Source organism: Podarcis tiliguerta (assembly GCF_965153285.1).
Source record: "Podarcis tiliguerta genome assembly, chromosome: 12".
Classification (NCBI taxonomy): domain Eukaryota; kingdom Metazoa; phylum Chordata; class Lepidosauria; order Squamata; family Lacertidae; genus Podarcis; species Podarcis tiliguerta.
Genome location: NC_139545.1, coordinates 10,101,712 through 10,116,735, shown reverse-complemented (window position 1 = coordinate 10,116,735; position 15,024 = coordinate 10,101,712). Strand labels below are relative to the sequence as shown.

Sequence of the window (15,024 nt, the reverse complement as noted above, 5' to 3'; positions counted from 1 at the left end):
TGTCAAGTGCAAATTGCAGAATATTCTCACACATTGATTACTTTGAAACAGCTATGCTAGTATAATGGGGGCGAAAACCCACCTCTGTTTTACGATTTGGTTTTATAGCTTTGGTTTAACCAGACTCACTGAGTGAGTAAAAGGTTAACATGGACACCGGTTGTGTAACTTCATGAGTATACACAATCATTTGCAGCTGGCACCTGCCCCTTGTATTAGAATTAGCTACCTCAAATAGTAATGTTGTGTTTCTGCTTATGTGTTAGGATGCCTGAGATGCATAAAATTTTACTTTTAGAGAACAGAATGTGTTTCTGTGAAGTGCCGCTTCTTTGTGTTTTCATGCTTGCGTAGCTTTCTCCCTGGTGTCATGTGTTTGTATTTATGGTAATACAGCTGCATGTTGCTGGGTTTCTGCATTTGAGTAGTCATTCCTAGTCTTTACTGGAAAGTTTCTGTTCTTCCTGCCTGTGGGCCTGAATGTGTATTTCTTTTTCACCCATTTTACATTTCACAAAGCTAAAAATAAATAAATAAATAAAATGGCCTGTGCATTTTTGAACTCTGCCTTTTAGAAGGTAGCCCTTTGACACCTTAAATTGTGATTTATTGCACTATGAGGTTTCATTGCTCATCCTCCATCAGAGCTTAAGGGGGAAAGTGTGCGTTGCAGTTGACACGCTGCTGCCACCCAAAATAGCATTCTCATGTTGAATCATTTCTTTTCCCCCTTATAAAATTTAGCACCATTCTATGAGTGTCTACTCAGTAGTAAGACCCATTGAATTCAGTGGAGCTTACACCCAAATATAGGATTGCAGCCTTGATAGTGCTGTGACACTGCGCTAGACATTTGCAACCATAGCCCAGTAACAGCCAATGCTACTGAATATAGATAATTCATTAAAAGACAGAGAAGATGGGCAGTGCCACATTTTTAAATGCGGTAGTGTTAATGTTTGGATAATATGGCAGTTCCTAAATTTGTCCGTTACTAGTATATGCTTATTTATGTTAGTACTTTGTGCTGAACATATGAAATGCACCTACATTTCAGTACAATGGGATTGATAAATATGTTCTGAACTGTGCTGGAAGGCACACGGGGCCAAATCTCATGCTAATGTGGTAGAGCCTTCACAAAGGGCGTTAACGGCATCATTTTTCTATTGCAAAGTGTCTTTATGGAAGAGTCCCCCCATGTAGAAGAATGCAAATAGCTTTTTTAACAATTTAACTAATGTGGCAACTTGATTCCCCCCCCCACACACACTACTTGAGGATTTTACTATGCCAAAACAACAACATTGATAAAAATTCTTCAGTCATAACATTCAGTCGTAACATTTTTTAATTATAAAATTATTTTTCATGTATTTAAAACAATCGTCATTCCACTTTTCTATCTTAAAAAGGGATAATCAAAGCAGCTAAGACCCCAACTAAATTTACATAAAAGGAAGACTAAGAGAAAACCAGCATATAATCGTATGCATAGTAAATAATCAGCAAGTTGCAATATTAATTATGCACTGCCCCGACTTGGTTCACATATAACATTATGCCAGACTGTGGCTTAGGTTGACATGAGCAAGCTTGCTGATGCACAGAGCAAAAATATCAGCTGTTTTGCTTCCCTCCTGTTGCCGCAGTAATACTGAGAGCTAAATCACCATTTGGTTTAGCATTATGTGTGAATCCAGGCTTATGGTTTGTCTCATTCCAAATAAACTATGAGTTGTAACCAGCTGTTATTTGCTTATCACTCATCGTTTCTTTGGAAACGACAACCTGTGGCTTAGGTTTGCATGTAATGCCAAAGCAAACCATGACTTGGATTCTGGTAGTGCAAAAGGCTCACAGGAGGAACAAAGTGGCTGTGATTTTTGCTTGTTCACACTTATCCATGGTTGGATTTAGTGTTATGTGCTGATGAAAGTAGTGTTCTGACCTGTCTCCTAGAGAGCTAAAACAAGGACACCAATTGAGCTGTAATGAAGTTTAAAGAAACTGTATAAAAGTTAAAGGGCAGTATAGTTATTCACGGTTCTAATGCAAATAAGCTGCTGTTAGGATTACACGAGTGCAGGCATTCCAGACATTCTTATAGACTCCTGAGAATTGCTATGCAGTCATGAGTGAAAAGGGAATTTCTGTTGAATTGCCTCTTCTATACAATATTCTTGTTCAATTTATTTTAAGGGTGGAGATGTTTGACACTAAGCAGGAAGCAGAGCCTAGTCCCTTGATTTCTGAGTTTTATTTTGTTGACATAATAGTAAACGATTGCCTTTCCAGGCTGACTTCATGATTTCTCTTTAGCTAGGTTATTCAGTGAGAATATGGCCTACATATGGTAATTTTACTTTGTCTAGAGTTTCTGCCATGTTAAACCATACATATAACCTCTTCTTTTTCTTGTTTTCTGCAGCATTTGAAGAGCTTGAGAAGGCTCTCAGTGCAGCCCAAAGGACTGAAGAAGCACGCAAGAAACTGCAAGCAGAAATGGATGAAAGGATCAAGGCAGTAGAAAAGGCAAGCGAGGAAGAGCGTGTGAGCCTTCAACAGGAATTAACAAGGGTGAAGCAGGAGGTGGTTAATATTATGAAGGTAAATGCTAGATCTTCTGTAAGGTAAACTGCAGAGATAAGGTAACAATTCACATTGAAATTATGAAGGTAAATGCTAGATCTTCTGTAAGGTAAACTGCAGAGATAAGGTAGCAATTCACATTGAAATCAGAATATATCATGTTAATACTGGCATAGTTCAATCTTCCCTTGTTGGGGGGGGTGTATGGGTGAATAAAAGTGCAGTATACAGTGGAACGGGACGCGGGTGGTGCTGTGGGTTAAACCACAGAGCCTAGGACTTGCTGATCAGAAGGTCGGCGGTTCAAATCCCCGCGACGGGGCGAGCTCCCGTTGCTTGGTCCCTGCTCCTGCCAACCTAGCAGTTCGAAAGCATGTCAAAGTGCAAGTAGGTAAGCGGGAAGGTAAACGGCATTTCTGTGCACTGCTCTGGTTCGCCAGAAGCAGCTTAGTCATGCTGGCCACATGACCCGGAAGCTGTACGCCGGCTCCCTCGGCCAATAAAGCGAGATGAGTGCTGCAACCCCAGAGTCGGTCACGACTGGACCTAATGGTCAGGGGTCCCTTTACCTTTATACAGTGGAACCTTGGGTTGGTTTTGCAGCAGGATCCGTGCGGGAGGCACGTTCACAACCCACAGTGCCTTGTCTGCGCACACGCAGGTCGCGATTTGGCAGTTCTGCGCATGCGCAAGCGCCAAAACCCAGAAGTAACCCATTCCGGTATTTCTGAGTTCAGCATGGTGCGCAACCCTGAAGCGTAACCTGAAGCGCCTGTAACCCGAGGTACCACTGTACTAAGAATCTGATAATAAATCAATCTTGCAGCTTTACACTGTTCCATTAAAGCCTTGTTTAACACACAAAAGAATTTGTGTGTTTAATCATGCCACTTTCTCTGCTGCAGAACCAAAATATGGATAGGAATTGTTTGAATCTCTGTAAGGTAGAAAAGGTATATGGATTCTGTAGTATTGTGTTGAACCTGGCTGCTAGGCAACACCCAGAAATATATTACTAAGGTTGTAATGCTATACATACTTATCTGGGAGTTAACTCCATTGTATGCAGCTATTACTGCTGAGTAAATATTAATAGGATTGCACTGTTTGGCTGTAGTTCTATGCATGCATACTTTGAAGTAAGGCCCATTGGATTCAGTGGGACTTCTGAGTAAGCATAATTAGAATTGTACTCTTGAAGGCCTATTAAAAACTGAATGGGAAGATGCGAGGCATTCATAGTGCAATTCTCTGCATCTCTGCCTCTTTGAGGTGAATGGGACTTATTCCTTAGTAAATGTAGATAGAATTGCAAATGTGCACTGGAAGTCTTTTGGATCTTTTATTTTTTTAAAAAAGCACCAAATAGCATTTCTTGCAAGAAAGCAATCTGTTTAGTCACATTTTTGTTCTTTATTTCATTTCTCTTTGATCAATAATATAGAAGCACCTTTGTTTCTTGGGTAACATCAGACGTGTGCCTTTCAAATTTGCAGAAATCTTCAGAAGAACGAATTACCGAACTAGAAAAGTTACATAAAAGGGAATTGGCTAGCAAAGAACAGATATTAAATGATAGATTACGGGCTCAAGACCAGGCGTTTCAGGAACAAATGAAAACAGCTCTTGTAAGTGTCTCTTAAGAGCCAGATGGGTCTGGTGTGTGTATACGTGTGTTTGTGATGATGAATAAAGCTAAGTATGAATAGGAGAACTTGGTGCATAAAGATGCATTTGTATATATATCTGGAAATCTACAGACCAAGTGAATAATAACACCTATTTATTTAAAATATGTATATATATGCACACCACCCTTCAGCAATTTCTAAAATAAAATGCAATAAGTAAGTTCATGTTAATCAAGAACACAACAATGCATTAAAAAGTTTGGGAGAATGGAATGTTGGTGCCTGGTGTCAAAAGGATAACAATGGAAGTAAATGGTAGGCCTCCCTGGGAGAGGAATTCTACAAATGGGATCCCACCATTTCTTACCTCCAGAAATTTGAGGCATCTGAAGGAGAGCCTCTGAAAATGACCTCGATATACTGGCAGATTGGTATGGGACCAGTGTCCTAAACTCTAGAAGGATTTAAAGATGAGCACCAGGATTTTCAGTTGTGCTTGGAAACTAGCAAGAAGCTAGTGCTTTCGGTATTGCTCGGATACCTTCCTGCTGACGTGTCCCAGTCAGTAGTCAGGACCCTGTACTTTGAACAAACTTGGTAGTTTTTAAAATAGTTTTCAAGGGTAACTGCACATGCAGTACATTACAGTAGCCAATCCTAGATGTTCTAGACATGCCTGTTACATAAAGAGGAACTTCTGAACTTTTGACACGTTTTGGAGAGTTTGCCTATCTGTTCTAAACGCTTCCTTTTTCTTTCTCCCGCAACCCTTTTTAGGTAGTTTCAGTGGCGTAGCGTGGGTTGTCAGCACCCGGGGCAAGGCAAGTAATTTGCGCCCCCATCCCGTGGATTTGCGCACCCTAACCCTAACCCCCAGATGTTGCGCCCGGTGCGGCCGACCCCCCCTGCACCCGCCACGCTACGCCACTGGGTAGTTTGCTTGGTTTAAACATATACCTGAAACATAATGTATGGAAATGGATTTCTGTATAAGAGTTTCCAGACAGAACTTGTCCATATTTCATTGTGTTGTGTAACTGAAAAGGCAGTCTTTTTTATTCAGTCACCTTTACTCTAGTGTTTGCAAATGCACATATTAGTAAGCTGAACTGTGTTTGGTTGAAGGCTCCCTGTATACCATGGAACAAATGTGCTTGCAGCCCTATGGATGGATAGGTAGAGTCAGGGAATTATGCTGAGTAAAGGTTACAGAGTTTAGACCCTGTTACTGCTGGCCATGCACGTATGTAAGGTTAGATAAGGACTAATAGATTAATTCTAAATCTAGATTATTGCTGCTATTTCTTCATTTTCTGCACACAGAAACTTCACTTTCAGATTCTTTACAGTTTCATGAAAAATATAAAATTATAAGGTTCTTCGTGGACTTCTAATCTGTTTGTGTGATATCCACTTTTTTAAAAAAATGTACGAGCAAGAATTAAAATAGATAATACTCCTAGTGCTGCTGATAGAACAGTGACTTTATGGTACTTTCTTTTTTAAAAAGTCATAATTCTTGACACAGGAAAAGTGCCAGAGTGAACACCTACAGACTACACAAGAAAAAGAACAACAGGAATCATTAGCCCTAGAAGAACTGGAACTGCAGAAAAAAGCAATTCAGTTGGAATGTGACAAAAAACTAGAGGACATGCAGCAAGAAATAGAAACCTACAAAACTGTGAGTAAAAGATTTGGAACATTGGACTGCTTTTTTATATTGCACAAACCTAAAATGTAAACTGCATATGAGGGGTATGCATACCTATAGTTGTGTCTAATGGGAGAAATTTGGGAAGGGTGCTTGGCCCCAAAGGCATGGCTGATGATGATGATGATGATGATTATTATTATTATTATTATTACATTTTATTATTTATATGCCACCCATCTGATTGGGTTGCCCCAGTCAGTCTGGGCGACTCCCAACAAAATATTAAAAAACACTATGTGATTCATGCGAAAGATTGTGAAATCAGTTGAGGCAGACAACAAAGGGGGCGGAAACTGTGATTTGAGCCAAACATAGTGTCTCTAAATAGATATGTTGCAGCAGGAGGAGAATAACCTAGCCTCATATTCCCCTGTTGCATCTTTCCTTGCCTTCCTCTTCCACATGCCTTGGTGGTCTTAGAAACAGAACATAGGAGGCATATGATGTTCATCCTTACATTAATTATCAGGATTCGTGTTTGGGAGTCAGCTACACAACTTTCTCTTTGTACAAGCTACTGCTTTGTTAGGTGCCTTTTCCCAGGAGCTTTAAATGATTCGGTAGGTGAATGTGACCTTTCCCCTTTAATTCAAGAATAGTCAATCTCTTAGTTCCAAGAACCTGTATACCTTGTAACCTAGGTACGTGCGCCTTAGGCCATGTGGAAGTGGGGTGGAGACACAATGTCAAAAGCAGTGTGTAAGTCTGTTGTGCTGATTTTAATCTGACAGGCATCCTGTGCAGTTGATAATGCCATGCCTCTTATGCCTTTATGTACAGTTGTGGGTGATTTTACAGGGAGACGGGAGGAACTGACCATCACTTGGCTCAGTATAAAGCCAAAGTTAGCTCTTTTGAGGAAATATTTTGTTAAGGACTTTCTTATCTTGGTCATACTTTGAAGATTCAAATTGTTCTTGTTATTATTCATTTTGATGGAATTTGAGAACCCCCTTGCTCTTTGTCTTTATTCCACTTTAATGAGAAAAGTATGTAATGGTTCTGGAAGTTTTTCTCAGCTTTGGGTCCAGTAATATTTCCCCATTCTCCTTCTGTACATCAAGGCTATATAAAATTGGCACCTATTAAGGGTGCAATCCAGCCAAAGTTCAGCACTTTGGAGTTCTATTGATTCAAATGGGAGGCAGCGGAGTATATGTTTCACGCGCCCATCAATGGGATTTGAATCATAGAATCATAGAGTTGGAAGAGACCACAAGGGCCATCGAGTCCAACCCCCTGCCAAGCAGGAAACACCATCAGAGCACTCCTGACATATGGTTGTCAAGCCTCTGCTTAAAGACCTCCAAAGAAGGAGACTCCACCACACTCCTTGGCAGCAAATTCCACTGTCGAACAGCTCTTACTGTCAGGAAGTTCTTCCTAATGTTTAGGTGGAATCTTCTTTCTTGTAGTTTGGATCCATTGCTCCGTGTCCGCTTCTCTGGAGCAGCAGAGTATTTGAAAGTACTTAATTTTGGATTGATTATGTCATAATGTTTTGAAATGTATAGCTCATAGTAATAATTTCATTAAAGTATTATCTTTAAGTAGGAGTCAGTCACAGAAAAAGGGATTGATGATATTTTTCAACCAATCTTTTAAACAGAGAATTCTAGAATTGGAAAGTTCCCTTCCAAAGTGTTCGCAGAATGACCGCCAGTTGGAGGAACTGACTGCTCAAATAGAATCAGAAAGCAACAGGCACAATAAAGAAATCACTGCCATGGTTGAAAAACATAGGGAAGAGCTTGAGGATGTGAAACGGCAAGAACAACAAGTTTGGACAGAAAAACTTGAGACATTAACACTGCAGAAGCAGTCGGAAATGGACAAATTGAAAATGCAGCTTGATGAAGTGACTAAAGTTTTGAAAGAGAAAGAGACTCAATTTCACGGCCATATAGAAGAGATGAATGAAAAAACTTTAGAAAAGCTTGATGTGAAACAAACTGAGCTAGAAGCACTCTCTTCTGAGTTATCAGACACACTAAAAATTCGTCAAGATCTTGAACAGCGTTTGTCGATATTAAAAGATGATGCAGATAAAGCAAAGCTAGAGTTTGAGGGAAAGCTGGAGCAAGAGAAGAACCATCATAAGGAACAAGTTGAAACTATCTTTCAAGATAAGGAAGTCATGGAGAAAACATTCAAAGATGAAATTAGTCAACTCAAGCTACTCTTGGAAGAAAAAGAGAAATGCCAAGTGGAATTGGAAGAGCATTTGAAAACACTGAAGGAATCTCTTAGAAAGGCTGAAATTGAATGCAAAGAAAAGTCTACTGAACTAGATGGCCTTTTTCAGTCCAATGAGAGCATGGCCAGAGAACAAGCAAGCATTTACGAACAAAAGTTAATAGATTTGCAGCAAAAGCTGGGAAATGTAGACGCTGAAAAATCGCGTCTTGATGAACAGATTGTAAAAACCGAAGCTGAACTGAATGAACTCAAAGCTGAATTAAAGTTTCGGATATCTGAGGTACGTGATCTGAAATGTGAACTTGAGGAGCAAAAGAAAGAAAATATGCAGAAAGTGTCATCCCTGACAGAACAGCATGAATCACAGTTAAGAGATCTTAGAGAAGAGGTAAATCGGGCAAAGAGTCATTTTACTGATAAGGAAAATGAGCTTGAACAAACAAAGGGGCTATTGAATCAACAAATTGAGAAACTTGGACAGCAGCTATCAGCCAAAGAGGCAGAAATTAGTGCTTTAAAGAGTGAATATGAAATCAAATTTAAGCAACAAGAGACACAAATGGAGAAAGTTAAAGGAAAATCCAAGGAAATGCAGGAGAGATTCAAGAAGAAACTTTCAGAGCAGGAAGCAAAACTCAAAAAGGAGATGGAGAATAAACAGTTGGAATTTAGTCAGAAAGAGAAGCAATTCAATGCAAAAATGCTGGAAATGGCTCATGCCAGTTCAACTGGAATTGATGATGCTGTGTCAAAACTGGAGAAGAATCAGAAGGAACAACTAGAAAGCCTGCTTGAAGCTCACAAACAAGAACTAGAAGAAGTTGTCCAAACCTGGGAGAAGAAGCTGAGTCAGCTGGCTGAAGAACTTGGAGAAAAGCATGAAATGGAGTTGCAAGAAAAAGATCAAGAAGTAGGAGTCCTGAAACAGAAACTGGCCACCTTCAGTATTGAAAGGGAGGACAGAAATGCAGATATTGCTCGGTTAAAGAATGAACAGAGAGAGAGGGACAAATTGTTGAATGAGTTGCAAGAACAGCTACAGCAAACATCAGCTCAAGTGACAGTTTTGACGCAGAGAGAAACTGATTTGAAGAAGCAACTTGAGAAACTAGAGGATGACCTTAGTTTGTCTCTGAAGGAGAAGATAGAAGTCCAGGAACAGCTTAGTGAAGTAAAAGCAGTAGGAGAAAAAGAGAAGAACAAAGTTGGTGAGCTGGCAGAGAAGTTGAAAACATATGACGAACAACTCAAGGCTCTGCAATTGTCACATTCTAAAGAGTGTGAAGATTATGAGAAAAAACTGGAGGACAAACATTTGGAGCTTCAACAGAAAAAAGCGGAATTTGAGAAGTTTGCAAGGGATATAGCTACACAACTAGAGGATTACCGGCAGAAAGCAGAATCTTTCCTAGAAATAAAAATCACAGAACTGCTTGTGAAATGCAATGAAAAAATTTCTTCGGCAATTTCTAGAGTTGTACACTGTCACAATTGCACAACAAAAATAAAAGAAACAATATTAATTAAAACCTGTAAAATTCCTGACCTAGAAGCTCAACTTAAGCAAATAAGAGAGAGTCGTGATACTTTAAGCAGCTGTTTCAAAGAATCAAAACAACACTTGCAAGAAAAGGAAAACTTGATAATGTCTTTGAAAGTGGATATTGACAGACTCGTAACAGAAAAAGAGCAATTGCAAAAAGAAGGAGGACACCAGCAGGAAGCAGCAACAGAGAAAGAAACTTTCATCACACAATTGAAGAAAGAATTGTCTGAACATATTAATGCTGTCACTTCTCTGAAGGAGGAGCTAAATGAAAAGAAGGCAGAGATCACTGATCTTAACAAGCTTGTCAGTGAGTTAAATCTCAAGCTTGAAATCGACAAATCAGAAAAAGATGCTGCCACAACTCTGTTAAACAAGCAACACAAAGAAAATCGACTTCAGCTGTTGAATGAGGTGCAAGAATTGTCTTCCAGAATTGAAACACTGAGTCAAGAAAAAGCAACTGCTCTTGAACAGGTAGACCACTGGATGAACAAGATGTCAGAGTGGAAGAAGAAAGCCCAGTCAAGATTTACACAGAATCATAACACAATTAAAGAACTACAAAACAAAGTTGAACTAAGTAATAACCAAGCTATTGAGAAAGAAGAGGAATTGAATAAAATGAAGGAAGCGTGTGATAAGCAAACCAAGCACATAGAACATTTGAAAGGCTTACTGGAACAAAAGCAGATTAGAAGAGAAAAACAAGAGTCTGATTTGGTTGCCGAGTTAAAAATCCATACAGCAAGAATTGCTGAACTAGAAGAACACATCACTCGGAAAACAGCAGAAAATGATTCCTTAGTGGACAAACTCAAAAGGCACAATGAGCAGAACAGTGAGCAAAAAGAGCTGGCACAAGAGCTTCAACAAACTCAGGTGGCAGCTTTGGAAAAGGATAAAAGGCTTAAAGAGATGGAACAAGAAGTACTACTTTTTGAAAAGAAAATGCAGACCATGGAAGTTGACCTTGGGGAAAAATCAAAAGAATTTGAAGAAACAAAAGTGGCTTTAATGAAAAGCAAAGAGGAAGAATTAAAGTCTTTGGAAGAGAGGCTTACTTCAGAAACCACTGCTAAAATAGGAGACCTGAAAAAAAAGGCTGAACAAAAAATTGCTTCTATTAGGAAGCAACTGACATCTCAAATGGAAGAAAGGGAACAGCAATATAGACAAGACATGGAACAGCAGTTAAAGCAAAAATTGCAAGACAAAGAAGACAAGATTGCGTATTTAGAAGACAAAATTAGATCAATCAATTCTGAGTTAGAAAAGGAGATGATACAGAAGGTAGAAACCTTAAAAGTTTCCACAGAGCAAGACAAAGTATGTGCATTAGGGAACATGCAACAGATGTATGAATTAAAAATAGATGGTTTACAAAAAGATTTATTGGAAAAGGAGAGACAGCTAAAGATGTATGACGAGGAACAAAAAGCAAATAGTGTTTCAAAGCTAGAGGCTCAGTATCAACAAGAAGAACTCTGTAAAAAGGAGCAAGAAGACCTTGAAAAGCTTCAACAAGCACTTGAGGAGCAAATTAAGAAGCATGCAGCTATCCAAGAAGAATTGAAAACCAAAGAACAAAAAGAGCAAAATATGGAGGGTATGATTAAAGACTTGCAGGAAAAGCTGCAAGAAAAGGAGGGAGAGAGGCAGTCTTTGCAACAAAAGATACACAGTTTGGATGAGACTTTAACAAAAGAGAGAGAACTGAACAGAATTGAGATGGGAGATACTATTTCAAAACATGATGAACATTTGCAGGGACTCCGACAGCAGCTGGAGGAAAGAAATGGCCTTATAAAAGACTTGAAAGAAAGCACAGAAGAAAAGAGTAGATCGGTCCTTGAGCTTCAGAAACTGCTTGATGATCTGCACATTGAGCAAAAGGATTTGCAAGCTAAAGTGGAGGAGACTGAGCAGGAGAAACAGAAACTTGCCAAAGATGTGAGTAGGCTACAGAAGGATTTGCGTATCCTGCGGAAGGAACATCAGCAGGAGCTGGAGATAATGAAAAAAGAATCGGTAGAAGAAATGGAACAAAAAATAAAGTAAGTTCTAGTAGTAGTCTGTAAAATTTCCAGTAAGCACCTGCATGAGCAGTAGCACTGTATAAAATAAGAAAAGTTAACATTACATAACTTTATGTCCAAACAATAATTGCTTGATGTAAAGGGACCCCTGACCGTTAGGTCCAGTCGCGGACAACTCTGGGGTTGCAGCGCTCATCTCACTTTACTGGCTGAGGGAGCCGGCGTACAGCTTCCGGGTCATGTGGCCAGCATGACTAAGCCGCTTCTGGTGAACCAGAGCAGCGCACGGAAACGCCATTTACCTTCCCGCCAGTATGGTACCTATTTATCTACTTGCACTTTGACGTGCTTTCGAACTGCTAGGTTTGTCCCTTGATATATGAAACCTCTATTATTCATAATCAGCATTGGCAAAATAAATCCTTCAAATTCATAGCAAATCATATGGAAAACTAGTCCTTGGCTGCATTTGGGCAATTGTAACTCCAGTTAAAAAGCCTCAAGTGAACCTTATACTCTGCCCTCAGTACACAAGCTCCTTAATTCCTCCCTTTGTCTCACTTTAATAATCAAACCAAGAAGTCTCTAACCATACTTTCCCATTCATCCAAATTTAATATTCTGGCTTGTTCCAAAGCTGGTAACGATGATTTTCTGGTTTGGATGCAGCTGGAAACTATAGCAGCTGGAAACTTAGTCGTTTCCTGGTTTCATTTCATTTCACATGCCTCAAAGGCGAAGATTGCTGGGTCTACATCCTTATCCTACATTGTCCTAAAAGCCTTAGGAGTTTGCAGGTCAAATCTCAGGTTATGTTTACATGGTGTAATTAAGTTATTTCATTTGCCCTAACAAAATTAATTGGATTTGTATAAGCTGCACTTGTACAAATCATCCTTTTTATAGCCTTAACTGGACACATTTTTCAATTATCATAGGTAGATGAACTTTTATCCTCAGTATGTTTTCACAAAAAGTCTATTTGGTAACATTTTTCTTAATGAATTACCGGTATTTTTCTCTTCTCAGTAACTCTTGTCTCAATCACACAGATAACCATACAAATGTAAAGAAAAACTGTTCGTGAAAGCCATTTGTTTTAACACAGTCTTATGCTTGGCAGGCTCTCAAATCTCTCTGCTGGAAATTAATATGCTTTTTTGCTTTACTTTTGAATTGCCATATCTGCCCTAGAAAATCTGGACTTCTTATTTTGCTGTACCTTTATAGATATGAACAGGAGGACATTGAATTGAAGCACAACTCCACATTAAAGCAGTTGATGAGGGAATTCAATACCCAGATGGCACAAAAGGACCAAGAAATAGAAACAGCTGTAAAAGAAACAATCAGTGAGTTGGAACAGTACTTTGTGTTGATTTTAAATGGCTATACCTCTTGTAAATTCAACCATCAGATCAATTTAGAAGAAAGAACATCCATAGAGAGAACAGTCAGGGGCATGATAACAAGCCTTGAATTCCCCTCTATTCTTGCCCTAGATTTGAATGCTCATGCAATACTGTACCGTGTGTGTGTGTGTGTGTGTGTGTGTGTACACACACACACATACACAAACCCATTAATGTAAATATATTAATTTTGCATATACCGTATTTTTCGCCCTATAGGACGCACTTTTCCCCCTCCAAAAATGAAGGGGAAATCTGTGTGCGTACTATGGGGTGAATGCAGGCTTTCGCTGAAGCTTGGAGAGCGAGAGGGGTCAGTGCGCACCGACCCCTTTCGCTCTCCAGGCTTCAGGAAGCTATCAGCAAGCCTGGGGAGCCCATGGGTGTTCCCGCAGGGCTCCCTGGGCTGCGGATAGCAGCCTGCTGCCCGGAGCGCGGGGTGCGCTGAAGCTGTGGCTGGGGGGGGGGGAATAACCCCCCCCCCCAAAAAACCTAGGTGCGTCCTGTAGGGCGAAAAATACGGTATATCTGATAATAAATTGTGCAGTAAGTTAACAAGTGTGAAGTTCGAGATAGTTTGAAAGTACCATAACATCTGTATAGTTTTTTTAGTAAGAATTAGGCATTCAATGGCTCCATATTGGAATGGGGAGTTCCAACTATACTAACAGCTGTAAAAATAGGGAAAGAAGAGGTGATAGATAAGCAGTTAAACTTTTGAGTGAAGTTTAATTCATTGCTTACTACTCAAAGCATAATCTTGCCTACTGGTTTTAACATGATACTGGCTTGTTTGACCCAACCTACTCTATTGTGAAAGAAGACACCTTGTATGCCAAAATAAGAAAAGGAATATGTTATCGATTATGTTTTGACATGTCGACATCTCATTAGATTCTAATAGTGTTTTTTAATGAATTCTTCTGTAGAGTTTCTTCTTTTACTGTAGTATTCATTTTTTTGAATGTATCTAGAATGTATTCCTGCTAATTCAATTAAAATAACAGCCCAGTTAAAATGCGATATGTAAACACTGTTGACCATTTTTCACAGGTAAAGCTCAGGAGGTTGAATCTGAACTCATAGAAAGTCACCACGCAGAGATAACTCAGTTACATAAAAAGTTGCTAGAAAAAGATGATGACCTACAAAGGACAGTGAAAAAGTATGAAGAAATCCTTGAGGTAGATATGGTATTGCTTGTTTTTGTGTTCCTAAAAGTCAGAGCGCAGTTTCATCCAGTATTCGTGTATGATTTCGCAGCTAAAGTTCTTGTAGCTAAAGCTGATGGAAGCCAGCTTGTCTCCTAATTGTGAAGTATATAAAGTAATGGTTTTATTTCTTTCTTTTGTTCTGAAGACTCGAGAAGAAGAAATGACAGAAAAAGTAAATGAGCTTCAGAACCAGCTGGAGAAATTGCAGGAGGAGTACAAACAAAGACTGGCAGATGAAGAAAGCTGGAACAGTGGTGAAGTAAGTTAGAAAACATTATTTTACAAATTTTTACTTAGGAATTTATTGTGGTTCTTGGCTTGTATCTTAGCTTACCTTCAGAGTTTTAATAGAAATATTTTGTTAGGCTTTAGAGTATTTTAACCTTTTGATCTAACAATTGGCAAAGGGGCTTGGCTGTTTTTTATCCTTTATTGCCACAGTTCTCGCTCACGTTTGAAGCAATTGCTGTTCTCTTCTACAGGGGCAAATAATATTAACTGTGGAAACTGATCTATTCTTCGATATCTTAGTTTTATTTCAGTAGTAAATCAGTTAGTTATATATACAGTTGGTTCCATACTGAGTTAGTTGCACTTGGTTTCCTTTGAAATTAGAGAGATTGGGAAATAAGCGACAGCATTCAACGAAGCTTTACTCAGAGTTGACCCATTGA

General features: G+C 39.2%; 1 protein-coding gene across 7 annotated transcripts in view; it reads left to right on the top strand.

Moving 5' to 3' along the window:
* Positions 1–15,024, top strand: part of GOLGA4 (golgin A4) — a 54,775-nt gene that overhangs the window by 24,525 nt on the left and 15,226 nt on the right. For 5 of the 7 annotated variants that reach the window (XM_083404627.1, XM_083404626.1, XM_083404625.1 and 2 more), the window contains 7 exons: positions 2,432–2,610; positions 4,089–4,220; positions 5,752–5,907; positions 7,550–11,742; positions 12,955–13,076; positions 14,190–14,320; positions 14,496–14,609. In XM_083404627.1, the coding sequence (XP_083260753.1) occupies positions 2,432–2,610; positions 4,089–4,220; positions 5,752–5,907; positions 7,550–11,742; positions 12,955–13,076; positions 14,190–14,320; positions 14,496–14,609 (5,027 nt within the window). The remainder of the gene's footprint in view (positions 1–2,431; positions 2,611–4,088; positions 4,221–5,751; positions 5,908–7,549; positions 11,743–12,954; positions 13,077–14,189; positions 14,321–14,495; positions 14,610–15,024) is intronic. The other 2 variants (XM_083404629.1, XM_083404628.1) reach the window with 1 other exon arrangement.